The 25,312-nt window shown below is 31.0% G+C and overlaps 3 protein-coding genes across 10 annotated transcripts; 2 read left to right on the forward strand and 1 right to left on the reverse strand.

Annotated features, from left to right (window-relative positions):
* Nucleotides 1–1,170: 1,170 nt before the first annotated feature.
* LOC106761185 (translation initiation factor eIF-2B subunit beta) lies at nt 1,171–8,809 on the forward strand. Of its 2 annotated transcripts, none has more exons than XM_014644710.2 (11): nt 1,171–1,372; nt 1,476–1,532; nt 1,701–1,855; nt 2,256–2,531; nt 2,955–3,084; nt 5,709–5,816; nt 5,927–6,029; nt 6,108–6,233; nt 7,690–7,877; nt 7,992–8,119; nt 8,556–8,809. In XM_014644710.2, the coding sequence occupies exons 2-10, from the start codon at nt 1,480–1,482 to the stop codon at nt 8,086–8,088; spliced, it is 1,236 nt and encodes a 411-aa protein (XP_014500196.1). In that variant the 5' UTR covers nt 1,171–1,372; nt 1,476–1,479; the 3' UTR covers nt 8,089–8,119; nt 8,556–8,809. The 2 variants fall into 2 exon arrangements, with proteins under 2 accessions (XP_014500196.1, XP_014500195.1); XM_014644709.2 differs by having other exon boundaries at nt 1,171–1,348.
* Nucleotides 8,810–9,699: 890 nt separating this feature from the next.
* On the reverse strand, nt 9,700–13,382 carry LOC106762475 (F-box protein SKIP5). Of its 4 annotated transcripts, XM_014646415.2 has the most exons (6): nt 13,184–13,382; nt 12,237–12,381; nt 12,075–12,153; nt 10,877–10,935; nt 10,128–10,281; nt 9,700–10,049 (listed from the first exon to the last, which is right to left on the reverse strand). In XM_014646415.2, the coding sequence occupies exons 1-6, from the start codon at nt 13,320–13,322 to the stop codon at nt 9,900–9,902; spliced, it is 726 nt and encodes a 241-aa protein (XP_014501901.1). In that variant the 5' UTR covers nt 13,323–13,382; the 3' UTR covers nt 9,700–9,899. The 4 variants fall into 4 exon arrangements, with proteins under 4 accessions (XP_014501901.1, XP_014501900.1, XP_022636954.1 ...); XM_014646414.2 differs by having other exon boundaries at nt 9,700–10,281; XM_022781233.1 differs by having other exon boundaries at nt 9,700–10,281; nt 12,237–12,418; nt 13,184–13,377.
* A 5,747-nt stretch (nt 13,383–19,129) lies between these two features.
* LOC106760544 (DNA-directed RNA polymerase V subunit 5C) lies at nt 19,130–24,789 on the forward strand. 4 transcript variants are annotated; one of them, XM_022780329.1, is made up of 5 exons: nt 19,130–19,414; nt 19,493–19,669; nt 20,365–20,478; nt 20,860–21,011; nt 23,200–24,789. In XM_022780329.1, exons 1-4 carry the CDS (start codon nt 19,190–19,192, stop codon nt 20,983–20,985), a joined length of 642 nt encoding a protein of 213 aa, XP_022636050.1. In that variant the 5' UTR covers nt 19,130–19,189; the 3' UTR covers nt 20,986–21,011; nt 23,200–24,789. The 4 variants fall into 4 exon arrangements, with proteins under 4 accessions (XP_022636050.1, XP_022636051.1, XP_014499453.1 ...); XM_022780330.1 differs by lacking the exon at nt 20,860–21,011; XM_014643967.2 differs by lacking the exon at nt 23,200–24,789 and having other exon boundaries at nt 20,860–21,419.
* The last annotated feature ends 523 nt before the right edge of the window (nt 24,790–25,312 follow it).

Genomic DNA, 25,312 nt, shown 5'->3' on the forward strand with positions numbered 1-25,312 from the left:
TAATTACAGAAACCAATTATCATACAAACATACAGTCAACAATTAAAAGTTGTCTACCAGTTAAAATCAAGATAACTAGTTTCCCTTGCCTTTTAGAAGCTCAACCAACTTTATAAAACTTAAATTGCTCTCACCAACAAAACTCTATCTACACCTACAAACCACCTAAAGATGATTAGAATACGTCGTTAGGACCACTGATCAACAAATAGTCTTATAAAAGACTCAGACAACACATGCAAAATACAATTGGCTCACATGCATGGAAAATGAAACAAACAAAAAATGAGCAAAAACTAACTATTTTGCATAAACTAATTAGATAAACTTGAAGATCTCGCCTTAATGATCACTTAGACAGTATAACAGATGAACAATGAGTGAAACTTCTATAAAAAGGTCAAAGAATTATAGAAAAATGACTTTTAGAAAAATTATGTGTTTTAAAATAATAAACTCGTTCATAACAAATTTATTTATATCATACTTTTTTAATTTAAAAATAATCAAGTTTTACTATTTTTAAACCAAAACCACTTCTAAAATAATATTTTGTAGACTTTTACATACCGACAATAAAAGAATTATTTATAATAAAATTATCAAAATTATTTATTATCTTTTTGTAAATATAATTTTATAATTTAAAAAAAAATTAATAACATTTTTTATTATAAAAGGTTAATATACTATTCTATATGTGTTTTCATTAGTTATATAAAAAAAATACCAAAATAATATATATTTTATATATTATGTTTTAGTTCTATAATTATAACTATTATTTCTCTCTTAAAATGTTCCACAGTTATCTCACCATGCATGTTAGAACTCTTTTTCTCCCATTTTTTTTTTTTGCTAACCTTTAAATGCTAACATTACATTATATTGATAGAAGAAGTTACATAAAATGGAAATAATTTCTTAAAACAAATATATCCTGCCTCACCAGGACTAATTCATAATCATTACTAAATTATTTCTTAACATTGTTTTGAATTTTCTCTGCATCATTTCATATACTTTTTTTTTATTCTTTTTCAGTAATTATACTTTTATCCAAACACTCTTAACTATTATAGTTTGAGTAGTAAATATTACAAAGTATCCCACATGTTATTATTATAATATGTATTATATTCCAAGACAATTTTCTTTTGCATATTCAAAAGCTAGAACATGAGACCTTATTGTTACAAGTAATCGATACAATTTCTAAGCATTTTCACAGTAACAGCGGTGGCGGGTATCTCGGATTCAAAACTGGATTATCGGATTCCACGAATAAACTCAAACCCAAACACTAACTCTCCAATTTTGAACTCCGTATTACTAACTTCATATTTTGGTATTCTAACTCTTCTTTAATTAGGTCACCATTTTACTTATATTTTCAATTAGTAAATTCCTTTTCCGTTTTTCTTTATTGTTATTATAATATATAGTGTAATTTTTATTGTGTTTTTTTTTTCCAGGAAAATGCCAGATGTTCAAGCCCTTGTTAATGAATTTGTGAATCTGCTCAAGAAGCGGTGAGTTTTTCTTCTCTGGTGATGTCTGAGTTGGATTAATGGTGTAATTGGGATCAGGGTGTTACTTTTGAGGTTTAGGATTTTTTTTTTCTCTGTACGTGTGTTTGATTTGGTGTTAAATTGTTATTTTGTAATTTCTAGTTATTGATTTTGTTGTTGTGATGTTAGTAAAATTGAAGGGTCTCAGGCCACGGCGAAGCAGACAGCAGAGTTGCTCCGGTCAGTGATTTCGCATCAGCGGCTGCCACACACAAACCAGGCCACATCTCTGATTAATGCAGTAAGGGCTGTGGGGGAGAAGATTATTGATGCTAATCCTATTGGTATATATATCAAGTTTTCATACTTTTTTATTTTATAACAGAAATATACATTTTATGGTATCTGTTAGTGTGAATTGGTATTTATTTAGCTTGTGGGTAGGGGTTTGGTCTTGAACTTCATGTATATGGAAAAACATTTGTTGAGAGAGATAAACACCTTAAACGGATATGTACCATTAGTGGGATTAGTCTCTGGTTCTTGGCTGGTACCCTGGGTACCCCAAACACATTTTGTGTGTGCTGTGTTTAATGTTTTTTTGACAGTCAAAGTATGTATATTCTGATTTATGTGCTTCCTGATTTCCTGGTTAAGTAGTTCTGCTTAAGGATCCTTTTGTCATTTGGAATTGGGAAACATTAATTGTTTGCATATTGTAACATGTTATGTATGGGATTGCAGAGTTATCTGTGGGAAATATCGTGAGGCGTGTTCTTCACATTATAAGGGAGGAGGATCTTTCCCTTGTTACAGATGCTATGGCTGGTTTTGGAAGTGATGATGAAGATGATGTCGAGCGAGATGATCATCCTGCATTATCTGCTGCTGCTGTTGCAGCTGCTGCAAGAAGCACCTTGCGTCCACCCTCATTACAAACTCTTCTAGAGGACGTGACTGATTCAGCTGCCGTTCCACCAACTCCCTCCTCGACGGGTGACTCTGATGGGAAAAGTAGATGTGAGGATGAAAACTTGAGTTTTGTTATAACTTTTCAATCTTTTTCGTGATATATATTCTTCCTGCCTTTTGATGAAAAATGTTGATATTTCATATGCAGAAATCCAAGCTTAAATGCAATAGAAAAGTTACTTTTTCATTTCATCCTTTTTCATGCAAAAATATTATGCTAATACACAAAAGAGGTATTCTTTTAGATAATTATCACCGATAAAGTTAATGCTAAAATGCAATATGTAATTATTTTTCTTATTTTTATAAAATTATTAGAACACTTCATTGACATTACTTGATAATTTTTTGGTTGATTGATCCCATTGATTATTGTAAAATATTGGGTCCTAGTTGCTGTGTGGCATTTGATGAAGAATTTGTTGTTTTGGTATTCAACTACGTTTATCTTTTAGTTTTCTGTTATTACAGCTGTTGAAAAGGGTACAAGAGGTCGGAAGTTGAAGCATGATGTCATTGAAGCAGTCAATGAACTTATTCAAGACATAACCTCTTGCCATGAACAAATAGCAGAACAAGCAGTAGAGCATATTCATCAAAAGTTCGTTTCATCCGAAACTACTCACAGACATGTTTATCTCTTGCTACTTTAAAGTGCTTGTTCAGAATATGCCATTATAAGATCCCAAAAGGCAGATTGATCTGAGATTCAAAACTTAAGAGGAAAAACATATTTACATGTCAATCTATTTTACCAAGACATAAACTTTTCTTTTATCATCAATGATAAGACTGTTGGATTTCTTATCACTGGTCATAGATACGCATTTGTAAAGGGTTCCAGCACCCAAGAATTCTCTTTGGTTAATGGAAAGCTTGTCTTGTGAGCTGAGAATTGTTACCATGTCATATAGTGATTAATAACGTTACAAAAGGTTATCAAACTCGTGAGTTTATGTAAACTTGTGAGAGTCGAGTAAACTTGTGAGAGTCGAGTAAACTCGTGAGAGTCGAATAAACTCGATTCGTACACTTAACTCGTAAACTCGTAAGAGTTTACTTCAGATGAAAAATACTATATAAATAATATCTTAATTCAAATAAGTCTACAAAATTATATAACTTTAAATAAATAAAATTTATAGATATATAGTTCATAAAAATAAATATTGTAAAACATAAATACTTAGATTATTGTCATTTATTTTGATGCATTTCATTAAATATATAATTAAAAAAGACTAAATGACCTTGTTTTTCTTAATTTTCCCCCCTTTCAAGCTCGTAGAATCGGTCCAAACTCCCGATTCTACATGATCTCACCGATTTCACAATTAATTCTACAGAGTTTACGCAGAAAAGAGTTTACTTCCGAGTTAATTCGGAAGTCATGTCTGGGAACGTAAACTCGTAAGAGTTTAAGAGTTAACTCGAGAGTTTGATAACCATGCCAACTATTTCAAGATGGGTTAAATTCTTAAATCGCAAACTAACTGTTGTGGTGATGTAAGAAGCCAATGCATATATTCAATACTTGGTGCTTTCTGTTAGGACACATGGAGAAGAGAAATTAGTTAAGATAATTAGAGTGAGTTACTTGAGGTGTTAGTTAGATATAACTAGGAAAGAAGGAGAGGAGAGGAGGAGGTGAATTTTTGTAGATTGAGTTTTAGCTCTTTGTGAAAAGAAAACCTTTGAAGGACAGAGTGCTCTCCTATTTTTGTTATTTTTAGTTATTCAATAAAAAACCTTTCTTTTCTTTCTCTTCTCAATTCTTGGTTCCTAACAAAATGGTCTGACTTGTCGTATCTGAAGAAGGGGGAATTATGGAAAGTAGAGTGTGTTCTTTGGAAATATTGGCCAGCGAGCAAGGAAGAGTGATTGTGGAGATGAAGACAGATTTGTCTAGTATTAAAGATACTCTACAAGGACGTGAAGGAGATTGAGGAACTTCTTCAAGATATCAAAAAAGGAAAGAAAGAGATCAAATAACGTTTACAAGAAATCAAGGAAAGCAAGAAACTCTTTGAAGGAGGAGAGTACTTGGTTAATGATGAAGAGAAGAAGGAATAAAGATATCTACATAATAGTAGATCAGACGAGGAGGGAGAAGAATTGTCGAGACCTTGGGTTAAAACAGTGGCGTTGGTCATATTTGAAGGGAATGACTCCTCAAGGTTGGTGTCACAAGCAAATCAAATATAAGATCAATTGCAGGATATTTTTTTGCAGGGCTGCAATCTAACATTCAAAATCAGATTCCACAACAGGATCCAAAGGACTTGATTAGAGTTATGGAAATTGCTCTAAATGTGGGAGAAGGGTTAGCAATGAAGAATCACACCCTTTGTAGCGAAGAAAAAACCAAAAGAGAAGTGAGATTTGTAACAGACTAAAATTATGATGGAGGAAGAAGGGGATGCACCAATAAAGAGAGTGAAGATTATGTGCTGTGAAGGTCAATTTCTTGATATCCCAATTACAGAGTTAACCAATAAGAGAGTTGAAGGTGGAGATGCAGCCAAGCAACATTTTTCCCCAAAATCAGATTTATGTAATATGAATAAGAAGTCATTGTTGAACTTAGATTTGATAATGGTTGGAACATCAATGACATTTTTTGGAATTCCAACTTGTTGGGTTCAGAGTCTGTTATACAAAAATCACTCTCATCTCCGGCACCACCCAAGCCTCTAGACTGAATTTGCAGGCAGTAGCCAGTGGGTTCCCTTCCTATGATATGACAATATTACAATGCTATCAGGAAGGGTAGATAACATGTTGATGAAGATGAGCCATGGTATCAAGCTTCCATGTTCCAACCTTGAGGACAAGGTTGATTTTTGGCGGAGTGTACTGTTAGGACACATGGAGAAGAGAAATTAGTTAAGATACTTAGAATCAATTACTTGAGGTGTTAGTTAGATATAAATAGGAAAGAAGGAGAGAAGAGGAGAAGGAGGTGAATTTTGTAGATTGAGCTTTAGCTCTTGTGAAGGGAAAACCCTTGAAGGAGAGAGTGCTCTCCTATTTTTGTTCTTTCTAGTCTATTCAATAAAAAACCTTTCTTTTCTTTCTCTTTTTAATTCTTTAAACGAAGGCAAACATTACTCTGTTGATTGATGTGATTATGTCTTGATTTTATAGTCTTGTATTCCTTATTTCTTAGAAAAAGTAAAATCTTATATTCTTTTTCTTATTTGTTTACACACTGCTACTTTTCAGTGAGGTAATATTGACGCTAGGCAGTTCAAAAACAGTGTTCGATTTTCTTTGTGCTGCAAAGGAGAAAAAGAGATCATTTAAGGTTTTTGTTGCTGAAGGTGGCCCGAGGTTTGTAGTTATGGCTAATTAACATTTGCAAGGCATGATTCTGGTTTATTAGAGAGTATTTGTTTGTGTTCTTCAAGAAACCGCTGAACGTTATTTGCATATGCAATCAGGTATCGCGGACATCTCCTTGCGAAAGAATTGGCTGCTAGAGGCTTACAGACCACAGTAATTGCTGATTCTGCAAGTTTTGCTATGATTTCCAGAGTGAATATGGTGGGTGATTCTAACGTAAATTTTTTAATCAAGGCTCTTTGGCAGATTTTTAATTAATTTCAGCTCATAATTATTTAGGTTATAGTTGGTGCTCATGCCGTCATGGCTAATGGTGGAGTAATTGCCCCAATTGGGTTGCATATGGTTGCACTTGCAGCTCGTAGGCATGCTGTTCCTTTTGTTGTACTTGCTGGAAGTCATAAGGTAAATTGTTAATACATTATCTCTAACACCCTAACATATGGGATGTTATAGGAAGCAAGAATTCTTTTGACATTTGATGTCTCTATTATTTCTTTCCCATTCTGTTATAGAGTGGATAGGTTACCGCCAAATCTGTTGGAGGCAATGAGTTTGATATTTTTTTTTAAACTCGAGATTTTAGAAATAGTTGTTATGTGTCTGTGCATTTACTGATCTAATAATAATATACATAAATTTGTAAATTGAAATATAAGAATCTAATAAATGACTGCTGTGTTTTTAGATATCATACAGAGTTTTCAAAATGAATTACCATACAATAATTGATAGTTCAACCAACGTTTATACAACGTAACAATTTGATTTGAATTAAAATGAAGTCTTAACTGTGAACAAGTTTGAACCAGATTTTTTTTTAAAGAAATTTAGAAATTGAGGATAGTCATAGAAATATTTAATTAATTGGCAATGAATGATCAATCTAAAATGTTCCATAGCTGTTAAACCTTTGTCCTTGTTTAGGCTATCTAGACAACTTATTATGCACTAAAAAGGTAATGAGGGAGAGGTGATAAATGATGGACTTTGGAATTTATAAACAAGTGAGTCTTTGAAATAGATCTATGTTATGGTATAGCTAATATTAGCTGCAGTAGACATAGTTCGTTATCTGTCTCTATCAGCCAAGTTATTCAGTTGTGATGGTTATCTACAATTATCAACTGTGTCTGTAACTTCTGTGCGTATATGATACTGATACTTTCGTATACTTCACCATGATGGTATCACTAATACACTTTGATGCATCACTACTTCAATATGCTTCATATATCCATATCCAATCCTAATACTCTATGTTACTTTACCAATATATATCAATGAAGTATCTAGACCTATGAAGCACAAATACTTTTATTTGTTAACGTATTTGATACTTTTAATACTTCACCGAAATGTGCTGCTGAAGCGTCCTCACTTTTAGAGCATGTATATCTGATAAAACTACCAGATACATACAAGTATATATATATGTAATATAGAAACTGTCTTCTCATAAATCAAAGTGGGAAATTGTCCTCTTTATGAATTATTTTTAAAAAAGTAATGAGATTGATAGTGTTATTTCTTTATGTAAATAATAGGAAGTAATATTTGACAATAAAGATTTATTCCTTTTTGATTTTGACAGTATCTAAGAAATGTGATTTTAATTTGGATCTGCATAATTGCAATTATATGTTTGCAGTTTCAAAAATTTTATACACTTTTAAATATGTACCATCGTATCCTATTCTTAAATTAGTTATCGCTGTATGGTATCTGTGCATCTTAGCTAATACACATTACCTCAAGCATTTCCCTAAATTACCTCATCCTGATATGGAATTAAGTTGTGATCTGCTACTTGTTACCCTACTATTTGACTTTATTGAAAATTCATTTATTTTATTGACAGTTGTGCCCTTTGTATCCTCACAATCCTCATCTCCTATTGAATGAATTGAGATCCCCATCCGAGCTACTAGACTTTGGAGAATTCTCAGATTTGATGGATTCTGCAACTGGTGTTGGTTCTCTTCATGTTGTTAATCCAGCATTTGATTATGTGCCACCAGACCTTGTTAGTCTCTTCATTACTGGCACGTAAGTTAAACTGGAATTAATCAAGAAAACTAGGTCTACTTCATTGCTGAATTGAGAAAGTAAATGTATTAATCTTTTCCTTTTCTTCCATTTTCTGGTTTTGGAACTTCTCAGTGGAGGGCATAACCCATCATATATGTACCGGCTAATAGCTGATTATTACTCTGCCGCTGATTTGGTGTTGAAACAGAGACCTACTACAGGGAATTGAGTTCAGCTACCCCAAAGTTTGGTCTATAACGGTAAGCAATCTATTAATATTTTTAATATGTTTGCATTTTGTATTTGTGTTTGTAGTCTATTGCTTTAGAGTACTGATTAAGCAGCTGTATCAATTTAGGAATAGAAAAGATACGTGTAGAACTTGGTTTTTATGAAACAAAGGCACGCAACTCACCTAGTAATAGTGACCTGAGTTTCTTTCTTTCTAAAATTGTATACTCCATGTTTCACCAGTCTTCATTCTTTTTTATGAGGGCTAATTTTGAATAAACATTTTAATTAGAAATTCAACATGCAATTCTTCACTACAAACATATTATCGATGATTTTTCACAGTAACAGTCAATTATCAACGTTGTTGTTACCCAACCATCTTAAGGATTTTGTACTGATATCTGCAATGGATTTTGTTTTAAAGGAACGTCTATTTAATGACATTTGGTGCTCAATTTTCAGGTTGTTTGAGATGTTCTCAGAGAATGGCAGGATAGTGATATATATCTACAAGAAAATAAGTCTTGTATGAGAAATTATTACAGGGAAAAATATATAGGAAGATTCTATCATTTCAATTTTTTGTCTGGTCATAGGTAATCACTTAGGCTTACTAGTATTTGTTTACTAATTAATAAATTATAACAGCTTCTTAGACATTGTATACAAATATCTTGTCCCGTTGCTTACTAATTAATAAAAAATATTTTACTTAATAAGCTAAAAGATGACTTAAGAAAATAAAATTCAACTTTAACTCAATCTGTAAAGTGAAGATTTTATTTATATATTATAATTTAGTTATATAGTTAGTTGATATGAGATTTATAACACCTTTTCATGTTAAGAACGGAATATCTTAGAATGAGCTTAGATAATCTGAAAGTGAATGACATGATAAGTTTATTAAAGTAAATTAGAATATAATCTAATAACATCTTAAAGAAAATAAAATTTAGAGATTAATTTAATTTAATAAAATCAATTTAATAAGATAAATTTTGGAACCACTTTTATATAATAATAATAATAATTGTTAGATATGTAATAAATGTGAAATTTTCAAGAGAATGTTTGCTGGTAAAAATTAGGTTAATTTAATAACTAATTATATTATTATTATTATTATTATAAATTATTATAATTGTGTTTTGATAATATTACTAAAATCTAATTTTAAGATAAATGATTTTATTATCATGAAAAAAAAAAACAAGTTTTTTTGTAAGAGGAGTGTACGAAGCTGGAAAGGAAAAATGTCGCTAAAATATGATTGACAAAATTTTAATATTGTAGAAGGTAACTTATTCATTTAAGTTTTTTATTTACAAATATAAGTTATTATCCTAAATATAGAACCTATTCTATAAACCTATTCTTTCTTCTTATTCTTTCACTTAAAAAAGAAACAGTTGAATGTGAGATTTAAGCTGTTAAAATCATGTTAGAAGAAGGGATTGTCTTCAAAAATGCATATGAAATTTTAATCTTCATTTTTTGAACTTTTACATATTTCGGTTGTTGACAATAAAAACAAAAATACATTATGTGTTGATTGAAGCTTCGAAAGGTGTGAAGACCGTATGAATAAGCATCAAACTTTAACTTACTACTCAACAAACATAAATTATTGCATTAAATGTAGACAACTGATTATGAAGACCATGGTAAACTGAATGTTTGTTGCTTATAAGACATTCTAATGGTAAATCACAAGAACCAAAAGAGCACAAGTCAAAGAATGAAAATACCATAATCACTACTAAAGTTACAGACAAGTCTTGGTAACCAGAAGAAATAATGATATCAGAGAGGCTTGTCATGGTCAATTTGATCACACATCTGCTCTACATCAAACCAGAAAAGAAGTGAAGTTCGAGCATAAATCACTCTCACACGTTGCAAAGCCAAATCCCCACTTGTTAGAACAGCTTTGGCACCCCCTTCAATTCGGGTCTGTGAAACAAAGACACCATCACTGTTACTCTTGGTTTGTGAGGGAAGCACCTCACTGCTACTACTGGCTGTACTCACAATGGGACATGAGAGATAATCCAGAGGATTAGATTCACATTGAAGTATGCATCCATCTATAGTTAACCTTCCCTTTCTATGTAGCAAGCAGCAACCAAGCTCAGCCCTCACAGTTAAGTTTGCTAATTTGCATGTGGATAGGAACTCTAGTGCACTGCTCCAACAAAACAAAAAACACATACCAAGTGTTGTAGAATATTATATTATCTGGTGCTACTTTTCAAGGGATAAAATTAATGTTGACCAATATTATAAACATTATAGTGCATGATGATATTGTGAAATTTTCACTTCAATCTTTAAGGATGTTTGGATTCCAAACAAACAACTTTTGACTCAATGCATTGGAAAGTGTAAAACCTCTGTTCAGTTCAATGTTTCAAATACACCCTAACTTTGCAAAATGGCATTGGCTGAAACCAATTTATCCCTTATAATTTTGCAAAATGTCAGTGAAAAAGGTAATGATCATCAATGACGAAAGTAAAAGACATTTTTTAAAGCCAGGGACTAACAAGGAAGGTTTGCGGAGGTCAAGGACTAACGAAACAAACACTTATAATCAACACGAGTACCTGAGACTATGAGATGGCTACAGATATTATGAACTAACATTCATTGAAAGAGGATATAGACCTTTCTGTTTGGCCAGGAATCTTATCCATTGAAACCCAGCAGCATAGAAGTGGTTCCTAGGTACTACCTCACAAGAACACACTATACAAAGTTTAAATGAAAGGAAAGCAAACCTGTCTGAGCCTCGAGAACAAACAAGTGTTGTGTCATCTGGAAGTTCACCTGCACCAATCTGAACAAACAACATTGATTTGGGAAAACCAAAAATTTGGAGATTTTCTATCATTAATGTTTCCTTGAGAATTAGAATAACGAGAAGGTAGTACAATCTCTAACTACCAGTGATGAACTCGAGTGCATGAAATTAGCAGTGAAACCAGTAGCACTGTTTGTTTTAGTCCTTTTATTAATATTATTTTAAGACAGTTCTGAAATATCATTTTAGAAAACAATAACAAATGAAAAATCTTGTTTTAGCTCCCTATTTTCTCTCCACTGGGATTAAAAGCACAAGCATCATCATGAAAAGAGCACTTCCAAACTTGTCATCAACCTCAACCACTTTTGAGGTGGCGATTGGATGCAGAAGAAAATAGTGCTTCTTTATCTCCATTGTGATGGTAGATGCATCCGAATCTGAGAAAATTCTTCTTGTTGGCAATGGAGTCTGAACATTCTTGCTGTGCTTCTGTTCTGCATTCTGATTCCATTTTTAATGTTCTTTTTGCCAATTTGATCACCTAATCACTCCAATTTGTGGTTCTTACCCATACTTCAATGAAACCAACTCCTGATCTAGTGTTAATAATAAATCCAATCCACGACATAGAAATTTTTGAAATTTACTTATTTGCAACATCACTAGTTGACCCAAACAAATTGGGATAACCTTATAGAGAGCAGAAGGGATGCACGATCATTGTCTTATTTTTGTGAAACAAAAAATTGAGATGGGAGTCCTCCTCAGTACTCAGAAAAATAACAAAACAGCAAACAATAAAGAAAAAAAAAGGTGAAAATTGATGCAACAAACAATAAAGTTTCCCAATATCAATCCAAATATCTTGCTAAGAAGTACCCAAGTACTTGGAGAACCCAACCTTAAAAGCTAACTATTAAGGAGGGAGAACCAAACACTTGGAGCATCACATACCACTCTCTGTGGGACTCACGCATCCCCGAAAACCCAAGTTCCTATCATATCTCAACCAGTGAAACCCCATTAAAAAATGCACCTTTGGTTAGCTTTGGATAGACTCTAAAAGTCAAATGCCTAATCTCAAGGATGGTTGTTAGGGGAAACTGGATGAGATTCAAAAATCTGAGTAAAGGTAGAATAACCTACGCACACACACAAATTGGATAACTCACTAAGCAAAGTGGTTTCCTTATTTGAATGTTTGCGACGTGATGACTTCCACCAGCTGCTATTAAAATGGTATCACCTGGTCTGTAAGAAAGAAAGTGACAGTTAGAATCCATACCCTGAAGAAAAATCTAAAATCATACACAAATAGCATTAATTTTACATGCCTTGAAGCAGTAACGGCAGTTTCAATGTTGGGGAAAACACCAGGTTCGGATGAGTCTTTCACTGATCTATCTACCCGAAGCCACAAGCGAGGATGACATGCCAAATAATTCCATCTGTGGCAAACGAGGGCGGTATTAAAGCGATCTGCAAACTCAATAGCAACTTTGTGATAGAGAATGCTCTGCAGTATGTTATTAATTTCTTAATTTCTTCTTTTTTCCATAGAAGGAAAATTAATTGATGAGAATATCCAAGTATAAGGACCAAGAGAGAAAGGATATAACATCATCTCAAACAAGCAGAACTAATAGAGAAAAGCTAAAATTGTGGCACGGCTTTCACCTGCCCAATCTCTTCAAAAATAATAATATCATGTCCTTAAAACAAATATGGGCTGAACAAAAAAACCATACAGAGAGAGAGAGAGAGAGGATAAAAACACAATATTGAGCCAAAATAGATTTATCAGCAAGGAAACACTCTCCAACATGAATGCATTCGGCACCAAATTCATTTCAGAGGCTTCACTAAACTTGCATAACATGAAATTAAACATGAGCATGGTTGTATTTTCATTTCACAATTATCCATCTTAAGACCCCAAATTTTGACAACATACCCAACACACAAGTTTGTTCAGGTATCAAATTTTAAGCTTTTCATTCTCGTAATACAACAAAAGCGAAGCAATAAAAAAATGTTAAACACCAATTAATCAAAATACTTACAGAGAGGGTGAGAAATGAAAACAAAACCTAGTTCATGTTGCTAATTGCCAGCTTAAAAGCAGGTTAAGTACCATAAATCTCACCAAGGCACATCAAAGTAGCAAAATTGAACAAAACAAAAACAAGGGTGTTGTTGAATTGGGCGAAAAAGATTGAAATTTTAGAGAAAAGGAATTAGAAGGTGAAGGGGAAAAAAAGGAGAAAGAAGGGGGTTATACCTGGAATAGGGAGAAGGAAGCTGAAAATGTGCATAAGACATCCATCATCGAGATTGCTGATATGGGAAGAAGAAGAAGAGGATGACTTTGTCCTTTGCGACCTCTTGCAGTGTTGCTTCAGTGGTGGGTCATCCATCATTGGCCTCGTGTTCTTCTGTCAACCAACTCCATGACCCTCTTCTTCTTAGGTTCGGTTTGGCTTTTATTATGCATCCACCGAAACGAATATTTTAGTTATTTTTCTTTTCAAATATTGGTTCTTGAATTTATTTAATTTAATTTTAACTTTTTTTTTTTAATTTAATTCAATTTTTTTTATTAATTTTGTTTAATAAGTTTTTTTTTTCTAACACTCTTTAAATGTGATCTTTTAAAATCTTTTTAAATTTTAAAAAAATAAGTTAAAAAAATTGTTCGGATGCAAAACTAAAAGTTGGATCAATATTTTATATTTAATTTTTATATAAATGTTATATTGTTATTTTTATTAAATATTTTTTGTTTAGAGTTATAATTAGTTTAAATTTAGATTATTAAATATTTTTATTTAAATTATTATTCTTACACTAAAATGTTAGTGATAGTTTATTTAATTAATGAGATTGAAGTTTTATCTATAATATTTTTAGGATTAAATATGTTTTTCGTTCCTTAAGTATCACATGATTTTGGGTTTAGTTCCCACTCAAAACTTTTATTGCTTTCAGTCCTTATAATTTTAAAATCATTACTATTAGTCCTTAAAATTGAACGTGTTAACTTTTGCTTGATGTGGCAAATGGCGAAGCCACGTCTTATGTCAGCTTGCCTCTTCACTCTCTGTCACATTGCTTATACTTGAGAACTTCGTTCATCTTCTTCGGCAAAGCAACCACGGTTTTGCTTCTCGTGCACCATCACCCCAATCATGCAAGAGCCCAAGCCGCAAATTAAGTAAGCATCTCCATTCTTCACCTGCAAAGAATCCAAACAACAGAGCCCTTTCTTCTTCATCGCGAGTCATCCATGGCATTCCCAAAATCACCTGAAACTCAGACAAATCCAAAAAACGCGAGCAACCCCAATCGTAAATTGCGCCATGCCAGAAAACGAACACCGAGTTCACTCCAACCAATCTCGCAAGCTCCCTTGCAACGACGCCATCCTTCATCAACACCACCTTCAATGCGCAAAATCCTTGCAAGCCGCGACATCCTCCCTCGCATCATCATCGTCATCTAGATGCGCCATCACCTGCAACAGACCTGCAAATCCAAAAACACAGTAGAAACTCCATTTGCCACCTACAAGAGAGCAATCCTTCCCTTCTCGCGTTCTTGGCTCATAACGGCGTAAGATAGAAGAGCAAAATCGTGCCGGAGGTGGAGGGGCAAGTTTTCCTAATCTGGAACACCCTAATTTGGGGTGGAGGGGGGCTGACACGTGTCATATTCTTATGGGCCAAATAAAAAGAAAAGCAACGTGGTAGAGAGTGAAGAGGGAAGTTGACATAAGATGTGACCTCGTCGTTTGCCACATCAAACAAAAGTTATCACCGTTCAATTTTAAGGACTAATAGTAATAGTTTCAAAACTATGAAGACTAAAAACAATCAAAGTTTTGAATAAAAATTAAACCCAAAATCGTATGATACTTAAAGGATGAAAAACATATTTAACCTATATTTTTATTATGTTTATTTTCTTAGTTATGAAAACATGAGAAGTGAGTTCATCTCTCATTTGAACTCTAAGATTGACTTGACTATAATTGTAATTATAGATAATAGAATTTGGTAAATAATTATGTATATTTAGTTTATTATACATAAATGTAGAGTAGCATATTTTATTACATGGTTAGATAATATATCACATATGAATTATTCTAAGAGTTAATAAGTTTGAAAATTGTCACTTTGTTTTCTTATTATACATGTATTTAAAGATTAAATAATAATATAATATTTTGTTTTCGTATGAATAATCACGTTTTTTATTATTTTATCTGTGTCAAAAAAAAAATCAGTTGGCAATTGATATTTTATGATGATACTTGGGTGTTTGAGTTTATTGGCTTATAATGTGTTGGAAAAAATAAAGAAAAATAAATTGTGGATTTAGATTTTAAATAATGTAAATGGAATAAGGATTGATGCTTAGAACTAATTGGGTGAACATTAATGTTTTGTACCTGAGTGTTTTGCTTGAGCTAAAAATTAAATTGGTTAATAGTAGGGATAGTAAAAAAATTCGCGTATGCAGATAAAATCCGCGAGGAATAGTTGGCATATTGTAGATAGTGAGTATTTTAATATCCGCTTCTAAACAGGTCGGGTGTGGATATTTATAATCTGTACCCGCAGATATTCGTTACCTACAAAAAATAAAAATAAAAATTAAATTTATATTTTATTAAATTAATTTAACTAAAATTAACATTACTTTATATTTTATAAGGTTAAATTTAATTAAAATTAAATTATACTTTATATTTAATTTAATTTATATTATATTTTATAAATTTTTTGTAATTTTATTTAAATTTTATTTTAATAATTTACAAAAACATATTTTTAAAATATTTGTGGGTATCTGTAGGTTTTAAAATATCCGCGGATAATTTTTAAATAGATATCTATGCGGATAGCGGGTCAGGTAGCGAATGATTTTTTCTTTTGTCGAATCGAGTTGCGGATAGGCATTATTCTTACCCGACCTGACCCGTTGTCATCCCTAGTTGGTAGTTGCAGAATTATATAATTTATTTTGTTATTGATGTATGGTATCAGCTAACAAGAGATTGATTGTTTTAATTTGGATTATATATATATATATATATATATATATATATATATATATATATATATATATATGAGATAATAAATAATATTATTTTATTTTGTTAAATATTAAAATAAAATTGGAGACATTAGAATCAATTTTACAGTTTGACTTTAATAATAGAAGGCGATTTATTTGAATAAAGTTGAAATTGGTTTGGATATTGATATTTGAAAGTCATTTTTATGCATTGATGTTTTAGGTAGATAAAGTTCGAATGCTTTTTGGTTTTTTCATGTTTGAAATTATTTGTTTTAAAAATAATTGTGATTGTATTTTAATTACAAAATTGTTCAATTACTATTATGTGAGAATCAATGGTTTATAATAAATAAAATTTCATCTGAGACATAATATTTAGTTATCTTTATGACATATATATGTGTATCATACATTATTGTTCAATTTATATTTGTATTATAGTGTTATTAATACAATTATGTGTTAAGTTGGTGTTGGGTGTTACTTTAATTGTATATTACATGTAGTAATGATATGAGTTTATGGGAATATGCATTATTGTGAATCTAATGCTTGCATATGTGATGTGATGGTTTGGATGAGAAACATGTGTCTTTTCTAGAGATGAAAACTAGGAGCTGATCCTAAGGGAACTTCAGGAGCTAACCTTGAGGACTCTAGTTGTGGTCTTTGGGAGAACAATAAGGAGTAGTGCCTATTTGCTAAAGGTGATGGGGTTTTAGGAGCTAAACCTATGGGGGTGTTGAGAGTTGACCTCAAGGACACCAGTTATGGTCTCTAAGAGAGCAACAATAAGTGGTGCTTCTCAACCAAAGGTGAAGGGCTTTGAGGGTTGACCCTAATAACTTTAGTTGTGATCTCTAGGAGAGTAGTGGGGAGTGTTGGATTCGACGTAGTTGTACCGAAGGTAAACATCGTTGGAGAAGCTTTCTGGAAGAGTGATCAAAAGTAATACTTGTGTACTTTGTCTGTAAGGCTTGAGAAGGAGTACGAGAAGTGACCTTTGTTTAGAGACTCATAGGAAGTAAGAAGAAATAGTGGTTTTAACTCTAAAGGTGAATTGATTTTGGATAGTAAACTATGTACTAGGGTTATATTGATTATTGAACCTCTTGAGTTGTGTATACATGTTGATTCATCATTGTTATATATATATATATATATATATATATATATATATATATATATATATATATATATATAAAAGTTTATTTTAAGTTGATGATGATGGTAGGACTTGTGTTAATTGTTATTTTCGTTTTAAGTTTAATTATTAGGTTTTTAATAACTAAATTAAATAAAGTAAGTATTAAAACTAAACAAAATAAATTCAACTAAAATATAACTACATCAATATTTAACTTTTTTTATAAACTTATGTTTGTGTTACTTCACTATTTTCACGTGCCAGCCATGGGTTTTATAATTAGATTTTAATAATTAACAATTAAAAATTTAACACATATATCATACTAACTTCATTTTTGAACAATGTCGAACAAAATTAGTGACCTTTTAAAAAAAAATTGATATTGTCATATATCAATAATTTAAGATTTGGAATAAATATATACAAATAACTAAAGTTAATATTTGTTATTGAATGAAACTTACGAATAACTTATAAACATGGATGAAGTTTGTCAACCTGCATGAAATGCAACGCTGATATTTGAAATTATCTTTGATATCTTTGTAGCTTTCAATGTGCTGCGACAATAACTTATAAACATTACATACATTACTTTAGAGACAATTTTAGAATTGAGTATGAGATAGAATGTTTAATTATGATTTCAAATCCTATATCCGAAATAAAAATCTTGATGCTATCATCAACAAACTTCAAGTTTGTTCTTGATATGACTCTTAGATACAAACAAAATTCCACATCAAAAAAAATAAAAGATGAATATAGATTTATATACACATAAAATATTTCTATTGATTAATTTGTTTTTAGACATGACTGTTAGGTACAAATAAAGTCTCATATTAAAAAAAATAAGAGATAGACATTTTATAGTAGAAGTTTGTAATGTTTTCTATATCCTACTACTCATTTTCTATCCTGGTTTAAGTTATGTAACTACTTTATTTTAGGTTTAATTGCTTCTTTTGTCTCCAGTTTGGTTGAAGTGTGTCAAATTTGTTCTCCTTTTAGAAAAATGTCAATTTCGTGTCCATATAGAAAACATTTGTGTCAATCAAGTCATCTCCGTTAAAAATTATTCTTTTCAAAACTCACTTTATCCACTGCAAAATCAGGGATCGGACCATGAAGTGATTATTATTCAAAACTTACTTTAAGTTTTTAACACCATTAATTTGTATTTAACGGAAATGACTTGATTGATACAAATTTTTTCTATATGGGAACGATATTGATATTTTTCCAAAAAGGGAGCGAATTTGACAAATTTCAACCAAACTGGAAAAAAAAACAATTAAACCTTTATTTTATTTGAAAAGTTCTCACATTATGCAATTACACTTAATATATGCTATTTATTACTTTAATTTGTAGGACCCTGCTAACAGAGCAATTCAACCTTTATATACAAAATTAGAGTTGTTACATACACATTACTTTCTTTACAAAATCTTCATTTTTTATACAATTTTTTTCTTTAATAGTTTTGGAGATTTAAATTTCTTTAAAATATATATTTCTAAATATTGATTTTTCTTCAGTTTTGGTGATTTATATAACCATTTTTCTAAATATTTATATCTATTTATGTATACTTTTCCTTAATAATTTTATTTATTTATTTGCATCTATTTGTAAACATTTCTTTAAAATATATTCATTTAAAAAAAATTAATTTATCTAATCAATTAAATATTATATAATTAATTTCAATTTTTTCAAACAATTATTTTTAAATAACTAAAAGTTAAGAAAATAAAATACAAAAGTCAAATAATAGTTAAATTTTCCAAAAATCAAATTCTAATAAAATTTAAAACTATACTATTTCAACAAAAATAAAATTGAAAACTATGGTATAGTAAGATTAAAAGGATAAAGGAAAAGGAAAAAGTCACACACACTATTGGCATGTGCCTGTTGGTTTACCCTCCCACTAATATATATACGTTGCCTCGCTCTCTCACTCACAACAGAAAAGTGAGAAACGGAAACGACAGATAATTTCATTTGTATTTGCATTTGCATTTGCATTTTGCAGCATCGACAATGGAATGCATCGCAAGTTTGATAGACAACGGGAGCGTTGAGAGCAGTCGCTACTTCCTGAGCCGTCGAACGGTGTTGGAAATGCTCGCCGACAGAGGCTACGACGTCGTTCAGCACGCAAACCTCACCTCCTCGCTCAGCGACTTCCGTTCCCGCTTCGGCCAACAACCAAACCATGAAGCCCTCGGTTTCTGCGTTTCGCATCTCTCCAACCCCTCCAACACTGTACGCACGTTTCTCTCTTCTCTCCTCGCCCTTTTATCTTCCATTCTCTGTATTTTTCCTCATCGTTTTGGCGTGCAGGTCCAGGTCGCGTTTGCCGGAACCGATGCTATAAAAATGGGAACCGTCATGGAAATATGCAGCCGGATTGTCGACAGTGGAAACTTGAAATCGCTCATAATCATTGTGCAGAGCAAAATCACTTCCTTCGCACAGAAAAAATTGATGAACTTGGCATACAAAGTTGAGATTATCAGGGTAACAAATCATTTTCATTCTATAAAAATTACTTTAGTAATTGATAATTTTCTGTATGGAAATTAAGTGGAGAATCTTTTGAATAATCGTATAATATGTGTAGAATTTTATTATATATAAATATATATAATATTGAATGACTTTGAAATCCAACCGTCATTTGCTTCATTCACTAAAGAGAACATAATTTAATTATTTATTATTTAATTTTTTAATGTATAATATAAAGTAAGCTTAATGTTTTTTAACTATTATAATGTTTTTTTTTAATTTTGTCTTGCTGATTTAATTGTTTATATTTTAGTAATACAGTGGCTGTAGATTTTACGAAACTGATTGTATTAACTCATTTTTTGTTCTAAACCTTATTGTTACTTTTGTTATCAAAATTTGACATAAGTTCTCACATTGATTTATTTTTAATTTTTTTTAAAACAAATTGAAAACATCAACAAAAATGAAAAAATCAGTATAGCAAAAGGAGAGAAAAACAATTAAACCCATAAAATATTTTAAAATAAGAGACGTTCCTCATTTTTGTAAAAAAATGTGTTTATATATAGTTCAATGATGCATTTTTTTTTTCTTGAGAACAATAATTAAATTCATATGATAATCTTGTCTTTGTTTAGAATATATATAAATTTTGATGCATGAGGGTATGTGATATATTTACTTTTTTTTTTCTGTCTTAGATTGAAGATTTGCTTATCAACATTACAAAGCATGTTTTACAACCAAAGTATGAGATACTAACTGATGAGGAGAAGAAAGCACTGCTCACCAAGCATAACTTGGAAGAGAAGCAGGTAAAATATATGTTTCTAAACTGTTCTATATTAATGAGAAAGTTATGAGAAAATTTGCATTTGAAAACTACCTTTAACAATATACATTATGAATTTGAATTTGATATGTTTTAGCTGAAAAACAAATTAAAGCATCATATTCCTTAGTTTTAGAATTATGTATTAGATATGTATGCATTTTCTATTTGAGTGAATTCTTATAACTCTGCTAATGTACTTTAACTAGTAATTTAACTATTTTAGGTTAGGTATTTATTATGTTAACTTGTTTCATGATTTAAGAGTTGAGTAATAGACATTACTAAATGTGTTTTGGAATTTCATGCAAAATAGTTACTGTTTTTGAATTGGTAGTGGCATAAATGAGGATGTGTTTTTCAGCTGCCTTGCATGTTAAAAACTGACGTTATAGCTCGCTATTATGGGCTGGAGAAAGGACAAGTTGTCAAAATCACTCATAGTGGTCCAGTGGTTGATTCTCACGTGACTTACCGTTGTGTTGCATAGTACATCTGTTTCCTATGATGTTTAAGGTAACAAAATTATATGTTGTTATATCTCTTTAAAAACTGTAAGCAACGATGACAAAAACTTTATTAGGGTGGAGCCTATTAGTAGAAAATTTTTAAATGTCCTAGAAATATAGAAGAATTATATTATAATCACATATGTTAGATATTAGTTAATGTGAAATTTAAGGTAGGTTAATGATTTTTTTTTTTTTTTATAATCTAGGCTACTAAAAATATGTTCTTGGATGTTTTCTTAACTAGGTCAACTTTTTTGGGTCACCACATGTTACTTTTCAATGTTGTTTACGTCCCAGAGTTCCTTTCTTTTAATTATTTTCATTAAATTATTTTTTCTAAAATTTTTAGTGCTTTTCAGGGTTTTGAAAAATAGAATTCAAAATAATACTTTTCAAATTATATCAAGAAGCTGTTAGATTTTGAAAGTTCATATTCTAATTATTTTAAAAGTAAAAAACAACTTCTATCTTGATTTTTCTTTAAAATATAAAGCATACCTATAACCCATCTTTAGTGTGTCGACCAAAGGATACATATAGGTCTTATTAGGGAACATATGATAAAAGAAACTTTTATATTCGATGAGCATGGTTTTTATGACTTATTAAAATGAGCTAATATAATTTCTTCTGAAAATCGAAGATAATTTGATATTTTATAATATTTATCGTATTATATACCAAATAAAAGTGATGTGATATTTGTATTACAAATAGGTTATATTTTTGTATTTTTTATGAAATAGAAAGCCGTAATAAAAAATTCGAACTTCAAACTTTCAAAAAGAACTTCATTTTTATATCAAGCACCCCGATATAGGTTTGCTCTAAACTACATTTTTTTACGTTTTTTTATTTATTTATATAATTGTAACTAATTTAGTTGATTTTTAAATAACTACTCGCAATAACTAATAAATACAGTCATGAAAAATTAAACTGCTCTTGTATAAACATAACATTATAAGAATTAATGAATAAAATATGACGTGCTTTGCGTACACACTTATTTTTATAACTTATTTTAACTTTAATATTAATTTTTCATTTTCATAATTATTATAATAATGAAATTTTGGTAAAAAAAATTAAAACATAGAACGATATGGGTTCTTTAATCAGAAAACGCCGTGAGTTATACACATGCATTACCTTGTTTATGTAATTTAAAAATGAAAAAATAACAATAGGTTGTATACATTTTAAGAATTATATATTACTTCAATTTAGATATAGATATAATTGGAGTAATATACATTATTTAAACATAAATTTCGTTATAAATTGAGTACAAATTATCTAATTAAAAGTTACTGGAAGTGTAATAATTGAAAGAAACTATTCTTAAATCATTTTTTCTATTTTCTTATATGGCTTGTATAGTGTGTCTTGAATACACTTTAATAACTATTAAAAATATTTATAATTTAAGAATATTAATTTTAATTTTTATATATAGTTATTTCATTTAGACCTTTTGATTTTGACTTTTTCTCTCTTCATAAATTTAATTAAGATGAATTTTTAATAGATTTAGAAAAGATTTAACTAAGTTTTAAGTTTTGTAAAAATGTAAAAACTTTTAAGTAATTATATTGAATTCCAAACTTTTTCAATTGCGTGTTTATTGTTAGATTTTCCTACTTAACTTTTTCCATTTGTAGTAATTTTACAATTTTATAAGTTTATAATTTCATAACTATATAATTTCATTATTTTATAATTTTATAATTTATAATTTTTTAATTTTTGCACACAAAAAACTCCTAATTACCTTTTGTCTTCTATATCTTTTAGACCTCCTCAACAATGTCTTCTTTGAGTATAAACTTATCTTCATATATAATACTTTTATTTAACTTCTTCCTCGTGGTAATTATGTCTAAACTTTAGTATTGTGCTTACATAAAAAGATTTTACTGTTCAGAATCTTTTTTAGCGACAAATTGAGATGAAATCTCTGTTCATTTTAAAAGAGATCACACAAAAAATTACTGGATGAAGAAGTTTTCCATCACTCGTGATGAGATTTGGAGGAACGGAGGGTATAAAGTCATTTGCCCTCTAGTAATTCTATAATTCCCCATGTTGACATATTCGATTCTAACCAATAAAGAATCGATTCCAAGTGCATTAGTAATACTAAAAACACATTGAGCTGACCACTTACCCTTATTGTTTTGACATTGCAGGAATGCTTGTTGGAGTTGAGGAGGATCAAGAATAAGTCTTGTGTATGGTAGATGAGGTTCATGGATAAAGAACAAAGTGATTGAAGATGAAGATGAGTGTTTGAAGATGAAGAAGACAAAGAACAATAGCTTAAGTTTTTTTGAGATGTATTTGATTCCGTGAAACTCGTATTCAGTTCCAAAAAGAGGAGCCTGTATTCGATTCCCATTTCTCTTAATTCAATTCCTCAATGTTCAGAATAGGTGTATTCGATTCTTTTCAATTCCATGGCACTTTGGCGTGGACATTGGATTTTGTATTTGGTTCCCTTGGAGAAGTTTGGGTTGCAAGCGTCGTGGTGGAGGCGCCATGATCTTTGACGAAATTGGAGGTTGAAAGATTCCTGGTGCACACCCCCATTATATGTGAGGAAGGTGGAGGATGCCGCTTGGCTTGACCTTTCAGTGCTTGGTTCCAAGGTTGGTGGTGGAAGCATTAACAAAAAAAAAACACTTAACAAAAAAGAAGAAAAGGAATAGGCAATTGAGCCTTGGAGAAAAAGAGCAGCAATTGGAAGAGGCAACAACGACGTGGGAGAAAGAAGTGATAACTAACAACAAAAGCCTAATTACATAAGGGAGTTACTCTCTCCACCACCACACAATACTCCCTGCACCTCCTCATTCTATTTTTACCCTTCAATAAACAGATGTTAACATTCGTTGTTGGACAAACGAATCTCAACAAATTTTGTTGGACAAACCGATGTCAACGGATGTCACCTTTCACAGTGTTCCCATGGCCCAACTCTCCCTCGACAGTCTTCCCTCCCCCCTCACCTCATCTCCCTCGAACTCTCCCACCACAACACCCAAAACGTTGCCCTTGAACTCCAAAGCATCATAGACTTCTTAAACTTCAGCAACCCCAAAACTCTCACTAAAAATCTCACCACAAACATCCCTACTTTCTTCTACTACACATCCGCAACCTCTAGTCTCGTTGTGCTTTTTCATTTCTCCACCACTCCACCACAAACATCCCCACTTTCTTCTACTACCCATGTTAAGCTCATTTTCGACCTCAAGTCCTTTCATTGCAAGACCTAGAAGAAGCAGTTGCAGGACCACAAACATTCAACTTTTTTGTTCCCTTTTCCTTGTTTGGGGTTTTCTTGGAAAAAAAGGAAAAGAAGTAATTAAGTATAATATAATTAAAGAAAAAAAATGACAAGAAATGAGAAGACGTGAAACGAAAATGGGGGAAAATCGAGAGAGAAGAAGTGAAACGGAAATGAAAGAAGAAAATAAAATCCGTGAGAGATGGGTAGGGTGTAACCGTCCCAGCAAAAATAAATAAATAAAAGAAGGATAAAATTGAAATTAAAAGAACTTGGGGAGGTGAAGGAAGCATGATGTGGGGGTGGAGGGAACAACACCCGTTACATAATGTTTGTAAAATAAGTTCAATATTTGGTCTAAGCCCACTAAAAAAATTATTTAATCTAACTTAATGTACAAAACTCCTTTTACCCTAGATTACTGCATCCACTCACAGCTACAATAAAATTAATGTACAATTTTTTTTTATATTTTTAGAATTAGTTTTTAATTTTTTCATCTTTATAAACATCTTTACTCATAAATATAACATTAACAACTATCATTTTACATTACTTTAATAACTAGGAACATTTTAGTAATCTTTATTTTCTACTAATTAAATTATTTTTTGTCACATTGATCAAATCTAAGATTAATTTTCACAAACTTTATTTCCATATCCATTCAAAAAAACAACAATCAATTTACCCTAAAATTCCTTCAAATCTATCCACTTACTCTCCCTAAATCCATCTTCTAAAGCAAACACAGCCTAAAAGGTTTCGTTTGCATAACTAGCTTTCCAAATTGGGTCCCACTTCCATGTTTTTGCATTATTCACTTGTAAAGGATGAGGGGGTGAAGGGCTGAGGAAGATTGGGGTGAGGGGTTGAGGGATTGAGGGGTATTTTGGGATTAAGAGTTTTATGGGGTGCTGGGAGGAAAAAAGGAGAGGTGCAGGAAGGAATCCCTACCTTGATATATCTCACGTATTTATTATTAATCTTTTTCCGTATTCTATATAGAAAAA

Source organism: Vigna radiata, chromosome 5 (genome assembly GCF_000741045.1).
Source record: "Vigna radiata var. radiata cultivar VC1973A chromosome 5, Vradiata_ver6, whole genome shotgun sequence".
Lineage (NCBI taxonomy): Eukaryota > Viridiplantae > Streptophyta > Magnoliopsida > Fabales > Fabaceae > Vigna > Vigna radiata.